Source organism: Falco punctatus, assembly GCF_963210335.1.
Source record: "Falco punctatus genome assembly, chromosome: 12".
Classification (NCBI taxonomy): Eukaryota; Metazoa; Chordata; class Aves; order Falconiformes; family Falconidae; genus Falco; species Falco punctatus.
In genome coordinates this window covers 22,843,175-22,865,816 of record NC_137592.1, presented here as the reverse complement: position 1 = coordinate 22,865,816, position 22,642 = coordinate 22,843,175, and the positions used below count along the sequence as shown (strand labels likewise).

The 22,642-nt window shown below is 38.9% G+C and overlaps 1 protein-coding gene and 1 long non-coding RNA gene across 5 annotated transcripts in view; one reads left to right on the top strand and one right to left on the bottom strand.

The window, feature by feature from the left end:
• Positions 1–1,071: 1,071 nt before the first annotated feature.
• LOC308071888 overlaps positions 1,072–22,642 on the bottom strand; it is a 34,516-nt gene continuing 12,945 nt past the window's right edge. For 2 of the 4 annotated variants that reach the window (XR_013931356.1, XR_013931357.1), the window contains 2 exons: positions 16,787–20,752; positions 1,072–4,560 (listed from right to left, as the gene is read on the bottom strand). This is a non-coding gene — a long non-coding RNA (uncharacterized lncRNA). The remainder of the gene's footprint in view (positions 4,561–16,786; positions 20,753–22,642) is intronic. The other 2 variants (XR_013931358.1, XR_013931359.1) reach the window with 2 other exon arrangements.
• On the top strand, positions 7,313–15,778 carry NEK2 (NIMA related kinase 2). The gene is made up of 9 exons (XM_080407977.1): positions 7,313–7,646; positions 7,800–8,017; positions 9,089–9,326; positions 9,987–10,069; positions 10,314–10,440; positions 11,235–11,454; positions 12,403–12,457; positions 12,542–12,612; positions 15,116–15,778. The coding sequence occupies exons 1-9, from the start codon at positions 7,551–7,553 to the stop codon at positions 15,337–15,339; spliced, it is 1,332 nt and encodes a 443-aa protein (XP_080264103.1). The 5' UTR covers positions 7,313–7,550; the 3' UTR covers positions 15,340–15,778.

Genomic DNA, 22,642 nt, shown 5'->3' with positions numbered 1-22,642 from the left:
GCATGAATCATAGTGCTATGACCTTAGTGCCGAGCCTGCTTGAGGCCTGTGGCTATACAGAAACTGAGAAAGTTCTCCCATCTACGATTGCAGGTGTCCTTAGCTCACTCACTGAAGAATGATAGCATTCTGAACCTGATTTCCCAGTCCTAGCCTCACACCCCTTCTCTGCAGTGAGATCAATGTATGTCAAGGCAACACATCTGTGCAGGATCTGAAAGGATAAATCAGGCTGTTGCTACAGGATGGCATTCAGGATCATGGGTGAAGTACAGGAAAGTCAACTACACTGCAAGTATTGCAGAATCCTACATTAAAGGGCTGTGCTGGTTTTAAGAAACACCCCAACTGACTCCCACTGAAAGCAACCAAATTTTCAGCTGCTTTTGTTCCGAAATGCTCCTTTCCAAAGTATTTCTGTATGAACAAAACCTGCAGAATGGAACAAGATTTCATAACCATATCAGCTGCATCATTCCTGCAATAGCTGCCTTTCTGCTTTCTCCATTTCTCCTCAATGTATTATGTCTATCTTTTCTCTAATGAGTTCCACTCAGACCTTGGTGATCCTTGGGCAAGAGATCATGCTAATGTCATTAAGTCTCTTCCTGGAAGCCTCCTACAGAAATAAGGCTTTAAAATTGCAAGGGCAAAAGTAAGGTGGTCACCTTGCTCTTTAAATATGTCTAACCACTATATTTGTTGACTGTTTCAAGAGGACAGCTGAAAATATTTAAACATATTTGAGCATGAAAGCAAAATTTGTTAAACTGTATCTGTCAGGTGCCAAATGTTCTACAGGCATCTAAAACAGATGGGCCCTGCCTTACCCAAAGGATATGCTGAGGCAGTGAGATCTCTAAAGAGTTATATTCAGACAATCATTTCCCTTCTGTTATTTCCACTGATGACTGTGAGCCTCCTCTACAAGCCTCACTGCCCACCTTTTGCTTGCTCATGAAGTTTAAGCCAGAAAGAAACTTGCTTTCATCTGATATAACTTCCTGACTAGAAGATTTCACTCTGCTATCATGGATAGAACTTAATAATCTGTATATGGTTAAAGTGAACATGAAAAAATCAGAGAATCTCCACTCACCTCAGTTGTTTGCTCCTAAGGTCACTTGCTCTCTCAGCTAAAAATCTGTGCCTTTTTCTCTGGTTTGTCTTTCATCTTCCGAAAATCGGTTCGTGTTATGCCTTTCTCCAGTAGTCTAAAGAGCTTGCAAGTACCAGGTGTTTTCTCCACATGAAAGCACTTATTCACTATAATCACCTTACTGTAATACAAGTAGGACTGGATTTCAGTTTGCTTTCAGAATAATACATGACATTAAAAAAACACATGTAGTTCAGTAAGCAGTGAGCTAATGAAGTTTGTTTGCCTGTGGATTTGTAATCTCATAGTTAGATTCTCTGTGTCTCAAGAGTACGCATCAGTTTTCCCAGCAGTTAACCCATTCATCATAATCATCATCCATGTGGATTCTCTGGTCTAATAATATTGTTGAGCACTTTAGGATGTTTCTTCCCTCTCTGCTGAATTATTTTCTTGGAACTTGTAGGAGAGGAAGGAAGACTGATAGCAATATATAGGTGATATGATCAGTTAAGTCCCATTTCCACAGGAACCCAGACAAAAACATTAGTGCTGTGCAAAGTAAACACCATCTTTTAAACCTTTGCAGTGGAAAATGCCACTCCAGATGGCTGCATTTGACCTGTCTTGTTTTCAAAGTCTTTTCTTGTTATCATCATCAGGAAACCCACACACCAGGATCCCCACTAGGCAATGGGTGTTACAGTTGCACAGCAGCTCCAAAATTCAAATCTTTCCTGTTGAAAAACAGCAGCTAGTTTCTCGTAATTTGAGCTTAGGGACACCAGGGAATTCTGTACCATATGGTACCAGAATATTTGTCTTCTGCCAAAAATTTCTGTCTCCCCATCCTCTGCTCCAACCACATGGCCTTTTTTCCCTAACAGTCAATTACATCAGATATAACTGATATTCTTGGCACAGGAATTTATTCATCTCCTCAAAGCAAAGGATTGTTACGAGGTTTCTGCGTGTTTCTACAGGGGACTACAGTATGGCATGTACTGTCTAGAGTCCCAACAGTGACAGGTGCCACCTGTTAAAACACTGCTACAACTGTTTATGGATCCTGCTCCACGGAAAATACTGTCTCTAACCCATCTAGCTAATGCTTTTGTAACCTTTAACATTAAAAAATCTGACTATGTTATGGGCAGTGCCCAAATAAGATTAGGTGTTGTAATTTGAGATCAGTATGGTACTCAAACTGATTCCTTCAGTATCTGCTACAAAAAATACCTGAAGCAGGTATTCTACTTGTAATAGATAACTAAAGTTTTCTCCATTTGCTACGAAATGAGCAAAATGTAGGACTGGTGAGGACTAAACTCTGCCTTTGTCTAAATAAAATAGGAATAGGGGTGGCACTGTGTCTCTGCTGGCAGTCTGTTTTACAGCCAAAGGAAGTGTGGTGTGAATGAAGCTGGAGAGAGCTTGGCTGTCCTCCAAGCTTAAAAGCTCAGTTATCAAGACTTTACAGAAGCTGCTGTGTCATTGAAGAGTGCCCCAGAGTATTTTGAAGCCTTCCATTCTAAGGTTCTGCTGCCTGCCTTTCCAAGCATGGTGGCTTGTAAGGCAGGAGATATTTGGCAGCAACTGCTGCCTTACTACCTTCTGAATGTGCAGAAAGCTACTGGATTCAGAGTAAGCCTGAATTGGATGACAGTTTGCAGGTGTGGTGACCTGGGAGAGAACGAGGAAGAGATTTTGCAATCATTATTAGTGATCACTTTGACATTTAATGTGATTTCTGTGGATTTTTTCCCCTACGGTAGAAATAAGGCAGAGGAAAATCTATTCTTCTTATCATAGCATGGGTCTATAGACATGGGAGGTTAGAGAAAAGATGACTGGACTAGTAATGAAAATATCTGTGACAATAATGGTGCATGTAGATCTGGTGATGGCTGTACTTGAAAACATTTATCTCAATATATCTGAAGGGACTGTAATTACAAATAAATTAATGAAAAAACATTTGAGACTGACTATTCCACAATGAGAATGCTTTCTAAAAAATTAAGCAGCTCAAGCCAGCGAAGTATTTACTTATTGTATCACTTAAGGCATTTTTTGTCACATATTTTGAGAGGTACACCTATAAATGTTAATCTGGAAGGTAAATATACTTTCAAAAGAGAACAAACTGAGGCATAGATCCTAAACTTGCCTGCTTTCCTAGGAATGAGTTAGTCAGAGGCCCAGAACAGAAACCACAGATTGTCATTCTAGAGTTCTTGCTTAGAGACAATTCCAGTTCTTCAGATTTTGATGAATTTAGGATTTGAGGTTACTCAGGAATTTCACTTTTGAAGTTCTATGCACATTAAAAAATTGGTCTTTAACCAGTTTAAACAGTGGTCTTAAAGATCAATTCAAGCACTTTCTTAAGGTTAATGAACACCATTTTGAAAATTAGCATATATATGCAGACATATATAATACATAAGGCTGTTTGTTTCATTTTAAGAAACAGAGCTAAGTAATTATATACTTTCAAAATGTCCAGCCATGTATTGTATTTAAATAAATCTTTTACAGAATATAAGGAATGAATAAAGCAAATCTGGAGTTAGTAGAATTCATATTCCCCTGTCTGAATGCAAAACCATGTCTCTTTTACACTCCTCAGTCTCCTCATTAATTCCCGTGCTGTTAGCTTTTTGTTTTTCCAGTGCTTCATGTAAAAACTTAACCTGCTGCTGAATTTATTTCATGTCAGTTTATGTTTTCCTCATTTTCATGCAAAACCATGAAGGTACAGCTGCTGCAACAAACTCGCTTATTGAAGCTTGCCTGCTGCACACAGTGATTATTGCTTTTGGAGTCTAACTTGGCTTTGAATCCAAACATTACAAAAAATGAAAAGTAGCATGGTCTTAAGCACTATAATTGATGCTGCTAAATTTTGTTCCTTTGCTGTCCAGCCCACAGCTGTGTTGTACAGAATTTCTTCAATGAACATGTTCTTTGTTTCCCTCCCAAACCAAGAGAGGAAAAACACTATGAAATTTTACCCTCTGGTACTTTTTAGACAGTGCTTCTGTCTAACATCCCAGCATTTTGTATTTTTTTGTTAATCTTAGAATCGAATTTTGACATTAAAGTCAGCAGCTAGAAAATTAGAGGGGAAAAAAATGGTGTCTTCTGTGTACAATAGTCCTAGGTAAATGTAGAATTTCTATGCATGGACCAAATGAGAGAAGGCAATGAAAAAAAACACAATGTGCATGATGACACATAAGGACAAATGCAATTGAATATTAAAACCCCCAAATCACTTATGTACTGAAAATGAACTGAAATAAAACACTCATGTTCCAGTCACTCCAATATTTGTAATTCTTCTTGTAATTAAAAGCATAAAGCATTCTTAAGATCTCTTACCTTGCTAATATTTGCCAGAAGACTTTGGCACATTTCTGAGATCCTGGAATACGATTTTACATCTCTTTGGCTTTCTTTGAAGAGAAAAGACAAGATTTTTCTCAGATATTTTTCTCATTATTTTTATTCACTGCATTTTTCATTATTCATCCTCTTCCTGTGTTTATTTTCAGTACTTTTCCTACTGAGATTCTTTTCTGTTTCTGAACCTGAAAGTTGCTTCCATGCAACTTTCTCTGATTGGCTAACAAAAAAATTTGCCAAAAATATAATTTAATTTGCTACAGTGCTTTACAATACCTTTTTGCTATTAATCTATACAATTATACTGGGTTGTGCTCCCACAGCAAAGTGTTAACCATTTATTTTTACTTATTTCCATGTGCAAAAAAGAAAATATCTAAGAGAAATATCACATTAACTACCATATTTTTTATCTTCAGCATTTAATATTTTCTCAGTTAACTACGCCCTGACATAAGGGAAAAGGTACTCCTTACAGCACAAATGACAGATGTCACAAAAACTGACCAACTTTGGTTAAGAACTACAAAATAATTTGTGTGTGTGTGTGTGTGTGTGTGTTAAGTTTTGGGAAAATACTAGTGAAATTAGATGTAAAAAAAAAGCAGAATAAAATATTAGAAGCAGTATTATAAATAGATGATTGAAAACTATTTGGTAGCTTTCAAAGACCTGAAGTCAGCACACATATTTTCAAGACAAGAAATCTAAGAGCTGCTCCTGAGCCAGACATCAGAGCTGAAAATACAATATCTGAAAAAAGGCCCCCCCATTTCAAACCTGATATATATTTTTGGAATCATTGGACTCTGGGTTCTCTTATGTGGCCAGCGTGAAAATCAGAAAGAAAGAAAATAGAGTGCCTACTGAAAATTTTAATGACCACTTTTAGAAATGCATTTTTCTCAAAATTACCCAGCTCTTAAAAAGTAAGTATAATCAGAAGTAAAATGACTGTGCTACTGGTTTTTAGAGCATGACATTTTGACTTTTCTCTAATTCAAACAAACATTTCTAAAGAAACTTCCAAGATAGTCCCTAGACAAAACACAGTATTGAAAGCCTACTCTATTTCTTTTGAAATATAAAGAGAAAGACTCCCATTGATAACAGTGGGAATGCATGATGACCTTTTGCTAATTTGAAAGTACAGAAGTTTGAAACAGAGATATTTGAAACCAGAAATGAAGCTTACAGCCTGAATAATACATACTGTACTTTTTTTGTCATTTTTATTGCAAAATGCCATAATTTATTTACTATGCTAACAGTGTATGTGAGGATTTTCTTTTAAGGTAATTAAAATCAATGATAAAAATGAACCATTTAGACCACCCTGTTACTCATTAACAACAAAACTAAAATGTCTTTACACTGTGTAATTAGTTTGCTCTTTTTTTCCTCTAATGAGTAGGCATTCTCTATGGATAGAGAGCTATAGGATTTTTTAAATGGGTAACAGGAGCTTTTGTGCTTCCTGATGATGAAAGTAAAGGCTTAAGAATTTTTCATAAAAATTCAGTAATAGCATGACACTTGTCCCCCTCAAACTTTTTTCAAAGCCTGAATACAAAACAGGGAAATGATTAATGGCACCATATGGAGATGGAATATGAGAAACTACTCTGTCCTATTGCTGAATTTCGAGGTCAACAAATACAACAGTTTCCTTTCACACCAGGTTCAGGCATGTTACAATTCTTCGCTCAGGAACTAGGAGTTCTTGTTTCAGTCACAGCCACTTCCACGTGGAGAGACATTAAACTGAATTCAGAGCTGCACTCTGATGTCATTCCCAATTTATCCTAAATGATGCTAGAAAATACATTACTCACTTCTTAAAATTTGTATTTTTTTGTGTCATTTAAGGTACCCATAATAATTACTGAATTCCAAAAGTTCAACTTTTGGACTCATGCATTCCTGTTTACATATATCTCTCTATAAAATACATAAAATTTACATTTTAAGCCATTACATTACTTAGCTTATTTTCAAAAGGTGTTCATGTACGGTGTAACACAGGTGTTCATCATATATGGTGTAACTGTAAAGCTGCCATGACATTTGGAGTTTTTAACGAATAATTTCTTGAAGAATCATGAGGAACTTTCCTCACCGGTTTTAAAGGACAAGCTTCCAGAACAAATTTATGTTGTTTTACAGCGCTTGAGGGTGCTTTTTTTTTAAACACTTCCCAATATTAAAAAACTCTTTAAAGTCTTCCAGTTTTCTATCGATATCTATTCAGTAGACTAAAGTATTTCAGGAAAGGGGATAATTTGTTATTTTTACTGGGAAGATTGTCTGCTCCTGCGCAGCTACGAGTGCGCTATTGCCCGTGCCCACGGGCAGGGCGGTTCGCCCGGCCCCGCCAGGTGCCACCGCCCCCTTGCGAAGGGCGCTGACACGATGCGGGCAAGGGGCCCTAACGCAAAAGCGGGCCTGGGCCTGCTGCTGGGAGGCCGGTAGTTAAGAAGGGCACGCCAAAAGCTCATTTACTGGGAATTCCAGACCTTGTTTTCCTCAGAATACCTGAACGAAAGGAAACCAAAAACCGTTCTGCTGGCGGAACCCTGAGGGGTCGCCCTTAGTGCCTCACCCGGTCTGCGGGGAAGGACGGACAACGGCCGCTCGCCTTGCTCCGGGAAACAGCCCGGGAAAAGGGCAGCCCGCCTCCGGGGCGGCCCCATTGCCTTGCCTTGCCTTGCCTTGCCTTGCCCTGCCCTGCCCTGCCCGCCAGGGCGGGCGGATGAAAGCCCATGGCAGAGGCGCCACCACCGCAGCCCAGCCAGCGGGGAGTAAGGATCAGCGCGCGGCGAGGCGGGAAGTAGCACAGCCCTCACTCTCGCGATAGCTGCCTGCTGCCGCCCCCCGGCGTTGTAACGGCCGTTACCTGGCCGTCGCTGTTTACGGTGGCGTAGCCAATGGGAAGGCAGGGCGTGTGGGCGGGACTGGGACGCGCGGCCAATGGGAAGGAGGGGCGGTGCGTTTAAACGGCGTGTGCGCCCAGCCGGTGGTCTGTGTTGGTTCTGTAGCCATGCCTAGTCGCCCCGACGACTACGAGGTGCTGCTTACCATCGGCGCCGGCTCCTACGGCAGGTGCCGTAAGGTGCGCCGCAAGGCCGACGGCAAGGTGAGGTGGGGGCTGGGGTGGTCCCGGCTGGGTGCTGGCGGCTCCGGGAGCGGCGGGTGGTTTTGGGAGCCCCTCTCCCCCTGGGGAGCTCTGCCTGGTGCGTGAGGCACTCCCGAAGGGATCGCGCGTTGTTTGTTTTATCTCCCTCACTAGATCTTGGTATGGAAGGAACTGGACTATGGCTCAATGACAGAGGCAGAGAAACAAATGCTCGTTTCCGAAGTGAATTTGCTACGCGAGCTGAGACACCCGAATATCGTCCGCTATTACGATCGCATCATCGACAGAAGCAGCACAACTCTCTACATCGTGATGGAGTATTGCGACGGTGGCGATCTGGCAAGCTTAATCGCAAGGTGCACCAAACAAAGGCACGTGTCAGCTTTGGAGTACATGGTGTGAAGTATCTTGGGCAACCCAAAGTGAAATGTATCTCAATAACTTACAAATAACTAGGTTTAATCCTTTGAACCTGACAGCACTTGTGTAATGTGAAAGGTTTTGTACAAAATTGCAACACTGATGGGAATTGCACTAATGAGTGTGCTGACTGATGGGATGTGTATGTCAAAAGAGTGAGGGGGGAAAAAAAAACCAAAACCCCCTGAGCTCTCTTATGAGGCAGAAGCTCTTGAAGGGTTTCTGGATGCAATGCTATGCATGGGGTTAAAAATGTAAACCAGCAAGTCACAGTTCATGCAGACTGGTAGCTTGATCTGTGGGTTCTTCTTGCTTGTAAAAACTCGTACCCTGTTTTTTGTTAGAACACCAAAATATGTGAAAGGGAAAAGTGGTTTTGTAAGTGATGTTAAAAGCTGCTTTATGTGCCTGCATGTAAAGCTTGTGGAGATGTCAAGTTGATCCTTGGTCTAATCTTAGACTTAGCAGCCTACTTCTTAAATATAATATCAGTTTTCACATTCTTAGGTTACACCATGTGTGCTACTTTGAGAATGATCTAAAATGGTGCTGCAGCTGCTCCCAGACATTGGTGTTTTCATTTAAAGAAAGTTATATTAAAAATCAGTCCCATCTTGGCTCTGTTGATGTATACTAGTCATGATAAACAGCTGACAGGATACTGCCAAGCAAAGGGATGGATCTCATCACAAAAGCAACAAATTGATATTTGTGTTGTAAGCAAGGGAAATGCTATGTATTTGTTAGATTCTTTGGGGGAGGAAGGAAGTATTTACAGGGACTCTACAACAACAGTCTAGATGTCTTCCAACATATTAGGAGGGATTTTTTTTAATTCCCATTTTTAAAATAGCATATGTAGATGCCTGTTCCTGTTAGCTTTCTATAAAGGTGCTGGGGTCGATTCAGTGATGTTTTGTAATAGTAGTATTTTAAAAAGTTACAGAACTTAGGCTGGAGGCAACTACTTAAAATGGTGTATGCTCAGAGAATGTTTGTTAAACTATGTGTTCATCTTTCAGGCATTATTTGGAAGAAAGCTTTGTTCTCAGAGTGTTGACTCAATTAACATTGGCCTTGAAGGAGTGTCACAGACGGAGTGATGGTGGAGTCACTGTGCATCGTGACCTAAAACCAGCAAATGTCTTTCTGGACAGCAAGCAGAATGTGAAACTTGGAGATTTTGGACTAGCTAGAATATTGCACCATGACACCAGCTTTGCCAAAACATTTGTTGGGACTCCATATTACATGTCTCCAGTAAGACCTCCCTTCTGTGCCTTATCTTCCCTTTTGTTCCTCCAAGATCTGTTTTCTGCAGTGTTAGTCTGAGAGTCTGTGAATGTTTGGGAGGTTTTAATGAAGAGTCACTAGTCTCAAATGCAGGAGACTCTTTCATAGAATTTATATTTTCTGGAAGCAAGGCTATTTTGCAGTTATTTTCATCTTCTTTTTCCCACACCTTTTCACTGTATAGGTTTTGAAATGTGCTTGGAATATCAGATATATTGGAGTATATTGTTCTTGAAAAGGAACAGGGAAGCTATTTTATGTTTCACAGTGTTAAAGAGCTTATTAAATTACCTCTTGACGGTAGGATTTTAATTTGTAGTGGAAATGAGCAAGAATGAGTTATTTCCCTGATACAGTGCATTTTGTATGGGAAAGATTAACGTTGACTGAAACATGGAGTTTTATCAACTGAAGACTGGTGCAACACTTCAGTATTCTACAGTGTAGTATTTCCAGAACTTTGTAAAATCCTGCTAGTAAGAGTACCTGTGGAGATTAATTAAGATGGGATCTTGAAAGTAAGCCAAATAAGTAATAGTTTAATTCAGGTTTGAACAGTGGCTGATTATGCTGCAATGGTAGAACAATCTCCTAACTAATAAACAGAAGACTGTTCTTTTTCTTTAGGAACAGATGAACCATATGTCATACAATGAAAAATCTGATATCTGGTCTCTGGGATGTCTCCTGTATGAATTGTGTGCTCTTTCGTAAGTATAGTAGTATAGTAATTAAAATGGAAACACAGGTGTCAATGCATGTATGATTAAATTTTTTATGGATGAAAGCTTAAAGTTTTAAGAGACTAGTCCTAGATTTTTATTTCTGTATTGGTCTTGACATTAGGTAGTCAAACCTTTGATTGCAGCTTTTTTCTTAATCTGACACTTTTTTTCCTGAAAAATAAGTCTTGTAAAACTAGTGAAACAATCCAAGAAAAATGTTCTTTTTCAGGCCTCCGTTTAGAGCTTACAACCAAAAGGAGTTGGCAGAAAAGATAAGGGAAGGGAAGTTCAGACGAATACCATATCGTTACTCAGAGCAGTTGAATGAACTTCTCAAAGAGATGCTGAATGTAAAGGTAAGAATCAATTACTAAGTTTACCTTCTGTAGTTTGAACTAGTACTGAAATACTAGTTTTTCTTCTCAGTTATGAAACAAGCTGATCTGGAGTAGTGGTTGCTATCACCTAGTCACTGTCAATATCACTTGTAGGGGAAGAAGGGAGGAATTGTGCTTTAAGTCCATTAAACAAAGGCAGCAACTCAAGTGATAGGCCAGGTTCACAGGATGCAAAAAGGCTGCCTCGGTATTGGCTTATACAGAATTTCCTAACAGCATGCTTAACAAGGTCTTATAACTTCAGGGTTAAAATGGCTCCATTGTGCTTGGAAGCTGGCAGGGTTGGCTTTTTGTCTTGATTTCTGACTTTGCTTTATATGGATAATGTATAGCTCTCCTCCCACGGGTGGCATGGGGGTGTTGAGAATAATACTGCATGGGAAAACAAAGCTGTAAGAAGAATGCAAGTATCCAACAGGTATGTATCCTTCAGGAATCAAGTGACATCATCTGGAACCTACTGACAATTGCCTCTAGTCTCACCACCCCATTCTGGCTCTGAAAGGAGTGGGTGCCTGGGCTGGGAGAGCCAGACTTGCAGCTTCTGGAGCTGAAGGCTGGTAACCGCTTCCTCCCTCACTTTTTGTCATCTGGTTGTGCTACCCCTTCCTAACTCCCATTTTTCTCCAGCTTCTCTTTCACTGTATAGCACCTCAGCTGGTCTCTACCTGCAGTGGGTCTGTCTTCAGAATCCCTGGCCTTAATGTTTCTTGGTTACAGATGAAACCTGTTGGTAATGTCTTTTCCTTCAGGATTATTGCCGACCTTCTGTTGAAGATATTCTGCAGCACCCCTTGATAGCAGACTTGGTGACAGAAGAACAAAGACAAAATTCTGATAAAAGAGGCTGGAGATCATGGGAGCCAGAAAAACTGCAGCATTCAGATGCTGCAATGAGCGAGCTGAAACGGAAGGAACAACACTTACAGGAGCGAGAACAAGCCATTAAAGAGAGAGAACAACGTTTGGAGCGTATGATATTCAACTTTGGGAAGGGGGTGGCATTGGGATTCTGATTCAAAAGAATAAGTGCAGAGAAAGGAAAGGTAGACAGTTTCTAAAACTCATTTTAATGCTCTAGGATATTGTACTCTGCATTCACTACTAGAATTCTGTCTAAAGACTAAAACAAGAATGCTTGAGCTTACTAATCTATACTAATTCTTGTTTAAAGTTACTAAGATATAATTGGCACTTTGGATATAGAAGTCTGATTTAGGAGGATTATTAAACATGAGTAGCAACTAGGAAAGTACAGAAAAATGGAGTCTGAATATATTCTGCACTGTGCAGTGTAGGTTGCTTTTCTTTCACTCTGTGTAAGTTAACATTGGCTATACTAATGTGTAGCCTAAGGTAACCTGCTATTGGAGCAAAGTAGACTTGAGTAACCTGTCAACTGCTTTTATAAAAGCTGTAGTAGCTTACGGTCTCACTGGTCCTTAGGTGTTGGGATTTCCTGCCCATATAAAATACCTCTTGTATATGCAGCAGACCCTGTAATACAGATTTTAACTATATATTGTTTTCTGAGCCTGAATAACAGCTGCTGCTGCTGTAAACAGGGTGCTTAATTATATACTGTAAATCAGCTATGGTATCTAAATAGATCTGGTGTCATGTGTGCCACTAGTTAATGTGCAGAACAGAAAGCTGCTATAGCTTCATTGTTGCAGATATGTAGAGTCTGGGGGAGAAGAAAAGCCTACCTGGCATTTCAGAGTACTTATCCATGCTTTATCAGTGCATTGGTAAAGGTGTATCTACAGAGCAGTTACCTTTTGTTTAGAGCCATAGAAACAGCCTGTCAGATGCACCCATATTTCTGTTACTGGTGTCTTTCTGCAAGAAAATCTGCCATGCACAATTACTCTAACATTTACATTTTAACACTGCATACTACCATATTTCTACTTCCAGAGAGAGAACGGGAACTCTGTGTTCGAGAGAGACTGGCAGAAGACAAACTTGCTAGGTATCTTACTAACCTATAGTTGCCTATGTTAAAAACTCTACAATCTTACAACAAAAAGCTTAAACTTTTTCTTTTTCAAAACAGAGCTGAAAACTTGATGAGGAACTACAGTCTCTACAAACAGCAGATTGCATTAGCTTGTGCAGATGGTCCAGGTATGAAAATATGCAAGAAGCCACTTGTACTGATAAATGTAGGCTGTTGTGAGTAGAAGAATGTCCCTGATGCTCAACGTGCTGTATCTAGTCCCACTGTAGTGATACAGTCCCAAAGTATTCCTGCGTGGTTGGGAAGAGACACTTGACTTTCATTAAGGTTTTTTTGCAAAATAGAATGATGTTCAGCCATGAGTATGAGTTACCACTGTCAGCACTGTGGTCTTGTGCTGTTTTGAAAATCGGGTTCTTGTGGTAAGCTGATGGAAGCACTGACTTGTAACCCAGACTCTTCTCAGCTGCCTGTATTTTATTTATGGATGTTTTTTATATACCTTTGATTTGTTCATTTTAATAAAATTGCACATGTCCAACTATTTCAGCTTTAGTTGAACTTCCAAAAACTTCAAGGTGAGAAGTAATATTTGTTGCAAGTGACTCAGATGTGATTGGTGATGAGCTCTGAAGAATACAAACTGCTATTATCATACTCCAGTTTAACTCACTAGGAAAAAAAAAAAACAACAACCAAACAGCTCTGAACATGTGCTACAATGCTTCCTGACCTGGAGTCCAATCTGTTTTACAGTAGTTATTACCCTATAAGTGTATGACACTCACTTTGTCCATTGCATCCATCTTTTAATAGTAAAAATGATCAAAATGATCAAAGTATCTAAATGAATTTTGAAATATTGTAGAATATTAAATGGTTGGGTCCTAGGTAGTACTCTAGAAGAAAGACATGTAAAAACCTTTAAACATGCAGCAACACTCTCTTCATTTAGTTTTGGTCAGATAAAGCAAGATAAGCATGTCACTGCCTCTCTACAACTAAAACTGAAGTTGCGTATTTTTATTTTTTCAAAAAGTGTCTATCACTGCTGGAAAGAACACAGTGAAATGCTACCAGAAGTTAGTGGCACTTGAGCTATTTCTAACATTCCTGTCCATTTTGAGAGTTCCACCTATGACATTTCAACTTACTGTCTTTGATGCATTAAAGAATATAAAATTACCAACAAACTTGCCTTGGGCTTTCTGATGTTGACTCTAATGCTGGATGGCTGAAAGTAAATGAGCTTCAACATTTGTTTCTATTCTTTTCTGCATCTTCCACCCCTTTACATGATATTTTGACCTTAACAAGGATATTAGTTTTTTGAAGATGGGCAAAACCACTTCGAGTTTTTAATGCCTCAAGACAAGCAATGCAGAGAAGTGAATGTAGTTATTAGAAGACTAACCAAATCTTGCAATATCTTGATTAAATATTAGTCACAATGTTTGCTACTCTTCCAATTAATTTCATAGTACTCTTGTAATATTGTTTCTAAAATTCTCCCTGTTTGGATATGGATGGACTTGGTGTTTCTCCACTATGTTACCAACATCACTTGCTTCCATTATCTCCAGTTTTCAAAACTGGCTTGTGTCTCATGCATCCCTTGGATCCCTGAATTCTCCTTAAAGTCAGTTGTGTGGTTCACTTCACAGGGAAGCAAACGAAATACCAAAAATCTGTGTTTCTAAGTCAGTGTCCTAGACACTACCTTATTTTTGCAGGGATTTTCCAATGTTTAGGGAAGGTTTTAACATTAAAACAGATACAGCTTACGGATATAAAAATACAAAATGCTGAAATATTCACTAGCTTCCTCAGTTTGGGCCTCCTCACTCTCTTATGCTTATTGCATCCTTGATCTAGCCTAATGAATTGAAAATTAAGGCTTCAGCATTGTTAAGATTAGGATAGTTAGATCTTTGATTAAAATGGAAACATCACACATTAAGTTGAGCCTTATGAAGCTGGCTCTTATGAGAGGCAGATCAGCTGTTTGAATAGCTTTTTATGGTAGTTTTGTACCCCGAGTCATTAAAAACAAAACAAACTGCCTTTTAATTTGTGGCAGTTCTATACAACTAAAGCACAGCTATACTATAAAAATTCCTATTCTGCAGGCTGCAGTGAAAGTACTTGTTAATTTTTAATGTGCCTGAACTTGTCATTCATGAAGTCCAAGCCTAATTTTTACCCCATTGACTTAATACAAGGATAGAGTTGGAACAACGTGGGTAATGTAGAAAGACCACCGGATGGGTTGGGTCTGCCCATGCTATGAAGGAAAGAAGGCTTTCTGGTAGCTGCGAGCCTAATTCTCCATTTCCCTTTGGAATTGCATTATGTTACTGTTTAATTTCTGTCCTTCAGAAGAAACTCCATGTCTTTTCTCCTTATATCAACAGTTATCTTAGGCGTTGGGAGGTGCACCCTAGAAACTACAATGGCATATATCCTTTTACCACAATCATGTAAAAGCTTTGTTTTCAATTATTCCTCAAAACAGGAAAAAGAATTGTTACTATGAACTAAAATGCAATTAATTAGGTCACTTAAAGCCATAGGTAGATAGCAAAATGGGTAACAGGGTTAAAAGATATCAGCTAAGCAATAAATGCTGAAAAATGCACTAATTCAGTACTTATTTTTTGATTTCTTAAGATAACGCACTCCTACTCCCCTTTTCTACAACCAAGAAGAAAGTACACTTTGGAAGTGAAGAGAATCTTGTGCCTTCTGTTAATGTGGAAAACCATCCCCTTTCTAAAGGGAAGTCATCTGATCTCAGAAAACGTCTATATGCTGCAAATCTACGGGCTCAAGCACTGTCTGAACTGGAAAAAAACTATCAACTAAAGAGCAGACAAATCCTGGGCATGCGCTGAAACTAATAGAGATGTAAAGTATTTAACTTTTAAAAGTTGATTAAATGTATGGGAAGATACTTGTGCTTCCCTCTTTTAAGTTGGAACCTACTGAAAATTTATTATAACAGTTGTTATACAAACTCGTAGTCTATAGGTAGTTCACAATAAAGGCTTAAGAGATTATATTATGAAAGCGGGTAGTTTTGATACAAATTAAACAAATTTAATTATTTGTATTATTCAGGAAAATACATTTTAGTCCTCCTTCTGTTTACTGTACATTACTCTTCTGAAAATATAAAGAATGAATATTGTAAAACAGATACTTTAAGATCCGATGTAAAAAACTTTTCAGATAAAAATGTACAGATTCACAATCTGTAGGTTAAAACGATGCTGTATGTAACACACAGTACTTGATTAAAAAAAGTATTGATATTTTATATATGTGGAAAAACTGGCTTTTTGTCTGTGCTTGTGAATATTTTTTAACTATCAAAAGAGCAAAAAGAGATTTTATGCTATCTCTTCCTGCTAAGTAGGTGACCTATCAAAGCAGGCTACTTTTAGTTTCATGTCTTTAACTAATCAGTGGAAGGGGTCAGCTTAGTGTAATTGAGTTTATACTTCTTTCTGCCTGCTCCTGAAAGGCCTGCTTCAGGGCAGAGCATTTGAAATGATACCTTCTTCGGTTTGACTTGAAACTGTGTGATAAACTGAACCTCTGAGACTGCTGTCCTGGATGGGGCACCATCCAGGGTATTAGCACCTGTGTTTTGGGGAGGGACAGTTGTACTTTGAATAGAAAATCCTTATTTTTGTGATGCTAATGAGGTATCTCCATCTTCCCTTTCACAATTCTTTGCCAGAGTAGGAATTGCTCGCTTAAGATGGTGTAACTTTTGTGAACTGACTCAGACACGTGAGCTTAAAAAAAGCCTTTGGAACTGTAATGTCTGGCATAGTTTATATAAAGATTTTTTTATCTCAGGGTTGAAATGCCACAAAACATACATTCTTAGAAAACAGCTAATTTTCAAAACATGTTTCCTTATTGGACCGTGAATGTTATCTAAGGAGGTATTCTAGATGGTTTTTACTTGAAAAAAGAGAATCTTATTTGAAACATCGATTTGACATATTTGCTGATAGACACATACTTGTGTCATCAAACAAGAGGTTTGCTCTAGCAGATTCATAACCACCCAGCAGAGCTTATCATATTTGCTTGCGTAGTGGTTACTGGTTTTGCCACAACCTTTGCTTAAAATAATTAGAATGTGACTGTTTTCTGTGCTAGTTTAAAACTGCCACTATTCTGGTGGTCATTACCCAGTGCTAGGTGTGGTTGAAATGTCTGGCTGAAGTAGCTGTGCCATATGGATCAGTGCAGCTCTCCTTCAGCATTCTTTCATGTTGTTGAAGATTTTCATATGTGTTTTGAGGGATTCCCCTGCTTTCTTACCACGTTTGTACATTCAGATTTTTCTGTTCTGTGCCTCAATCAGAAAATCTGCAATGCAGTTCTGCTGGCCTTCAGGTGGATCTTCACTGTATAGCCCATAAAACATCAAAGGGTAAAACACTGGACTTAGTCCAACCTGAAAAAAAAAAATCTAGGATGCAAGAGTTTTATTGTATGCTTTGCCATCTGCAAAATGAAGGTACCAATTAGTGAAAGGAGGAAATCAAGCAACCAAGGAAATAACTTGGTAATTAATGAATCAGGAATGACTATATTGTGACACGGCTGGTGTTTGCAAATGCTTTGCTTTTAACAAGGCCAAACTAAGAAAATGGCTTGAGAGTCTTTTTTTTTTTTTTTCTTGGAACATATAGATGGAACAAATAATTTCTGCACTTAAATTTTGAATACCTTCAGAGCAATACTTGTGGCTTTCCCTTTAATTCTTTAGTGACCTCAAGATGGCACTGTTGCCCTGTAATTGTTGGAATTTCTTTTAGTCTATCGATACATTCACACAAAATTTTAAGATCTGATTTAAATATATTTTTACCTGTTTTGATTCAGAAAATCGTAAGTGTGTTGCTGCAAGATGATGATTTTCTTAGGCCACAGATGCTTTAGTACTTGCTGGTGCAATTAATGGTAATTATCTCCCATTTGCCATTTTGCATTTTTTATGCATGTTTTATAAAAATAGTTGAATCAAAATCCTAGCTAACAATTACACTATTATGAATAAGAAATGCTACAGAATGTGCAAACTGTATCAATCACAATGGCAGTAATAAATAGAGAACAGCTTAAGTTACAGCTGCAGCATTGAGCTATTTAAGCTGCCTTACTCACAATCTCGTCTTGAAGTATTATCACTCTAATATAATAAATGCAGTGTTTCTTGAAGGTTTTGAAATAAGAACTTCCTACCAGTTATGTCAAACATAGGGGAAAGTCATTCTTTGGATGCCTTGGAGACGGTCTTCGTTCTCTCTCAGGATTTTTGCTTTGGAATCCTGCAATCCACATTTCCCTACAAAGGCATAATTGTTTTTCCCAGAGCACGTGTGTAGCATTGGAATTGCATTCAGGATGTAATTTTAAAATATAGCCAGGAAAATAAATAGAACGTTTATGGCAATAGTGACTGCTTACAGAGTCCTTCCAAAACATTGCCACCACGTTGATGGGTACTTATCTCTTAAAAGTAAATTTGTACATATGTATATGGTACAGCTTAAGCCTTACAGGATAATAATAATAATAATAATAATAATAATAATAATAATGTTGTACACTGTGGAATGTTGTAAGACAAAGTCATTAAGTTTAGCATAGGTACCAGGAGTTTTAATGTTTATATGTATAGTTGTGGGCACAAAACTGATGTACAGAAGTCACCTCTGAAGTTACAGAAGTTTTATATGCATAGACCATAATTTAGCTCAAGGATAGACTGGAGGGAAGTTGCATCATCTTTAAAAAATGCGGGTGAGATCGTGGATTTTCAGCCTTTGTGTGTGAGCTTGATCAAGTCCCTGTCCTGGGCCTCGGGTTCCCATCTGTAACAGGCTCGTCACAGGGGGGTGCTCAGAGACAGCACTGTACAGGTCTGCATTTTGGGCAGATTTTTGGTGAGAGTGGTTGCACCACTGTCTTCTCCTACTTTGAGAAGCTGTGCACGTAATAGGGAATGGAATTTACTGGGAAAATAGTGGTGAGTTACCGAAGTAATTTATTTAATGATTAGCCTGGTCAACTGTCCCCTCTGCAGCCAGATGACAAGGCCATTACATGTGACGACAGTGCTTGAAGAGTGTGAAAGATGCTGGCTAGCTAGGCAGATAAAATGCTTAGAGGAAATCAGTCTTGAATATGGAGGAGCATCAAGCTTCTTCCTAAACATAAATATCAACAGGTCATTTAATCTATACTATATAATTGAACAGGTGGAGAGAAAAACCCCTCTGGAATAATTATAAAATACTTTATCATAGGGAATCTCACATTTTTGCCTTTACTATCGGTGAGTATCCCAGGAAGAAGTGATCTGGTCCTAATAATGGCACAAGCTGGTTCATAAGCACTCGCTGCAAGACTCAATCTTCTGTAGTTTCCTGCAGGTATCAGAAACAGTGCAGAGCAGAAGCTCCCTGCTATTGCTCGTCTTCATCTGAAAAAAAGAGATCGCTCCTCACTTAGGCTGCTTGTCATCCTAGCACCTGGGTGTAGCTCTTGCTGCGCAAGAATGGAAGATGAAGTCCATTTCCCGGTAAGCAATGCTTCTAGCATTCATAGTGCAAAATACGGTTGGACCCAGTAATGGTACAGTGACAGCCTTTGGGCCATGTCTGTCTTATTTTTCCCTTGTGTAATTTGTGTGAACCCAGTTGAATCCTAGTAGCTATAAAGCTGGTGTATCAGGCACAGAAGCCAAAGCCTGCCCTGGAAGCCTGCTTAATATGCATTTCAGCACTGTGGAAGACTTTGGTCTAATTAAGGCTGCATACAGTATAACATCTGGTATTAGAAGTGAGTTTTATTTATGTATTTACCTTAAAAAATAGCTGAGAGTTAAATATTAATCTTTACAACTTTAAAAAGCTCCACAGACTGATAGCACAACGCTACGTATTGTTATACTGCTTTGGCGTTTAATCTTGCTTTCCACCAGATCAGCAATGCTGAGAAGTTACTATACTAGAGGCAACAGTGCCTTTATCTGACATACTATTTTGAAGGCAAAGTGCACTTCTGAGGCTCAGCTGCTATGAAAGGATGAAGCTTTGTCGGAAAAAAATCCTTTGTATCCTACAAAATGGACTCATGCCAGAGTTTTATCATATAAAGGGAAAAGAAAGGCTACAGAGACACCTAGAATTAACTAGCTCCAGATAGCCTTATTTTTCAATGTTGGCTCTTTCTGGGTAAGAAAACATAACATATTTATGAAACCTTTTGGCTAATTAACTTTCATTTTTAATTGGTTTAATTTTTGACTGTCGGATGATGCTTGTTGCTGGGTTACCTGGTTTGAGGAAAAGTAATTTATGGGCCCAGTTATTACTGTATTGTTCTCTACTGTGAATATAATTAGTCTCAGTGCATTATATCTACTTCCTTGGCAACTGAAACTGACTTGGACATGACATAAAGTGAGTAAGAACCAATAATGCAGCTTCCACTGTCAACCTTCATATGTATTTTTTTGTGGTAATACAGATTCATAAGGAATATTGCAGGTACTTAGCAGGTGCTGGAATACTTGGCTCCAGCTAGTAATTTTTCCCCATTATTCATACTAATCTGAAAAACTTTTTTGTTTGCAAAAATAGCTGCTAAATACTTTTTTACTGTTTAATCAGCTCTTTTAGAGGTCCTGCTCTTGCAAGGTCAGCGGAAGCAAGCGTATACAATAATACAAATTTTTGCACATGTTTGTGTCAGTCAAAGTCCTAAGGACACAACAGAAGCCCAGTAAAGCCAGTTACAAGCTTTCCTTCAAATTCAGTGAACCCTTGGCTGGACTTCAACTTCATTAGCATTAGACATAGTAGACATTTGTAAATACTTACACTTGTTTGCTATCTGGGGAGGCAGAGCATTGCCAAAGGCACAGCAGGAACAAATGATCCATCTTCCTCAGCAGAAATGAAGACAAGCCACTTTAGGTAGAGCTCTCGATCCTGGCTTCTACCAAATCGGACTTTACTTGACAAGAATTGCATCAATAGCCCTCTGGCAAGCTTAGGCATTGCACAGACCCCTCTGGAGTTGTGTGTAGTACTAGGGAACAGTGAATGCATTTTTTCTGCTCATAATGCATTTATCATCCAATTGCAAATAGAAGCAATATTATGTACCTGAACTCTCAGCGCTTCCTAGGCCATCGGGGAACACTCCAGTGACTCCAGTGACTCCAGAGCTCGGTGGCTATTTAGGTCATCCAGGAAGTTTAGAAAATCTTTCCTGACAAACGCAAGTGTTAAAGTCACTGACTGACTTGAGTGCTAATTGCCATGTAAAGTCTTTTCTGACTACTACTAATCAATCTTTAGATGCCACTAGGGAAAGATAATATGGACTTTATGAGGCCTGGATGATAACATAAACAAGGCCATCAGAGCAAATGGCAGATCATGACAGCTAATGATTTCCTGGGAGGTAAAACAAATACCTCCTATGACAATGATCCACGTAATTAGCTTGTACTGGATTATAAGTACTTTGTGGCTGCAACTAAAAGCAGGAGGAAGCATTAGCACTAACGAAAATGGTATGAAGGAAGTATTCACTTGATTGGAAAAATAATATATTTTTATGAGAAATGTTACAGACTTACCTTTAGGGCATGTTTTAAATATTTCTCCCAGGTAAAGTGAAAGCTAGGAAAATCTCACCATTGTGCCAGTTTCTAGAGGGACAAGTGTGATCAGAGAACTGCTGCTGTAATGTAGTTTAAGGGATCTGTCTGCCTTTGAGGCAGGCTGGGGCCTCACTCTTATCAGGTGTAAGATAATTTTTCACCAATCTTAACACAGTCAACTTCAACAATGTGATGGGTACAGAACATCAATGTAATGAATACAGGTGAACAACCAACAATGCATCGCTAGATCTCTGCATAAGATGCAATGAGTAAAATTCCTTTCTCTAAATTTCCCACTCTTTTTCGAAGCCAAATTAGAGTCTCAGTGCTTGAGGTCTCAGGGTGAAACGAGGCTACAGAAGGACCTCATTCTCAGAGAAAAGCCACATTCAGTGGAGCTCCATGTGTTATCAAAAGGGGAAAGCACATGAAACCATTTTCTCATTATTGATCTTAAATAAGGGACTGAAAATCTAAACCCTGCATTGCCTGAGTTCAGGGAATTTCTCTGGCAGAGCCCTGGAAGCTGTGTTTCAGAGACTTAGAATGGAATTTGTGTACGAACAACCACAGCCTTCATTTGTGCCTGTTTTAACTTCTTTCCATGTTCATTTTGCTGTCTCATGTTCTGGCTAAAAGAATCCATGACAGACTCATCTTGTAACTGCTGCTAATTTGCACTTGCTGCTGGCATGGCTGTGGGTGCAAACCAGACAGTTAAGTGCTGGCAAGAAGCAGTGAGTTAATCATGGCCTTGAAAGCATGGTCCTCTACTTGTGCTCCAGGGAATGAACTCAACTGAATGGCAAAGCCCAGCCAGGGAACTCAGCTCTGGGTTTGTGCCAGGCAGTAACCATGAGTTTTGTTTTCAAATTTGGCTCTGCAGTAACTTCTTACATAAAATCCTAGAGCCTGGCTCAAATTCACCAGATGTTCTAATGGTCACTTGCTTTTTTAATTCTATTTTTTGACAGTTTAGATTCCATCTTCAAAGGAAGTGGAATAAAACTCGCTACAGAAGTAAATTCTAAGCTCAGTATTTACTGCAATGATTTGTAGTGCTTGCAAGTGGCCTGCCATATCTGCAATGCCTCAGTTGCACGCAAAACTCTCCATCAGAAATGGGAGATGTTTCTAAAGGCTTGCTCCACATCCTGCCCCTGCATCCCTTACCAAGCTTTTTCTCCACATCTCCAGCTTGGGCAAAAAGTCAACTTTCTAAAAAAATGAAAAGATCACTTTTATAAAGTGGGATTGAAGAAATTACTATGCTGTGGTGAAGTACTTTCAGATCTGTACCTGCTGAATAATGTTTTTTCACTCCTCATAACTTTGGAGTTAATGGTGGATGTGTTAAGAGATACGGTATGTAACCAGCTGGCATTGGTACAAAGTTGGAGAAAAACTATGTGTTTTGCATGGATTTATTATTGTTATTATCATACAAACAGGTACTACCAAGGATGATGTTGGCTTTAGTCCTAATCCAG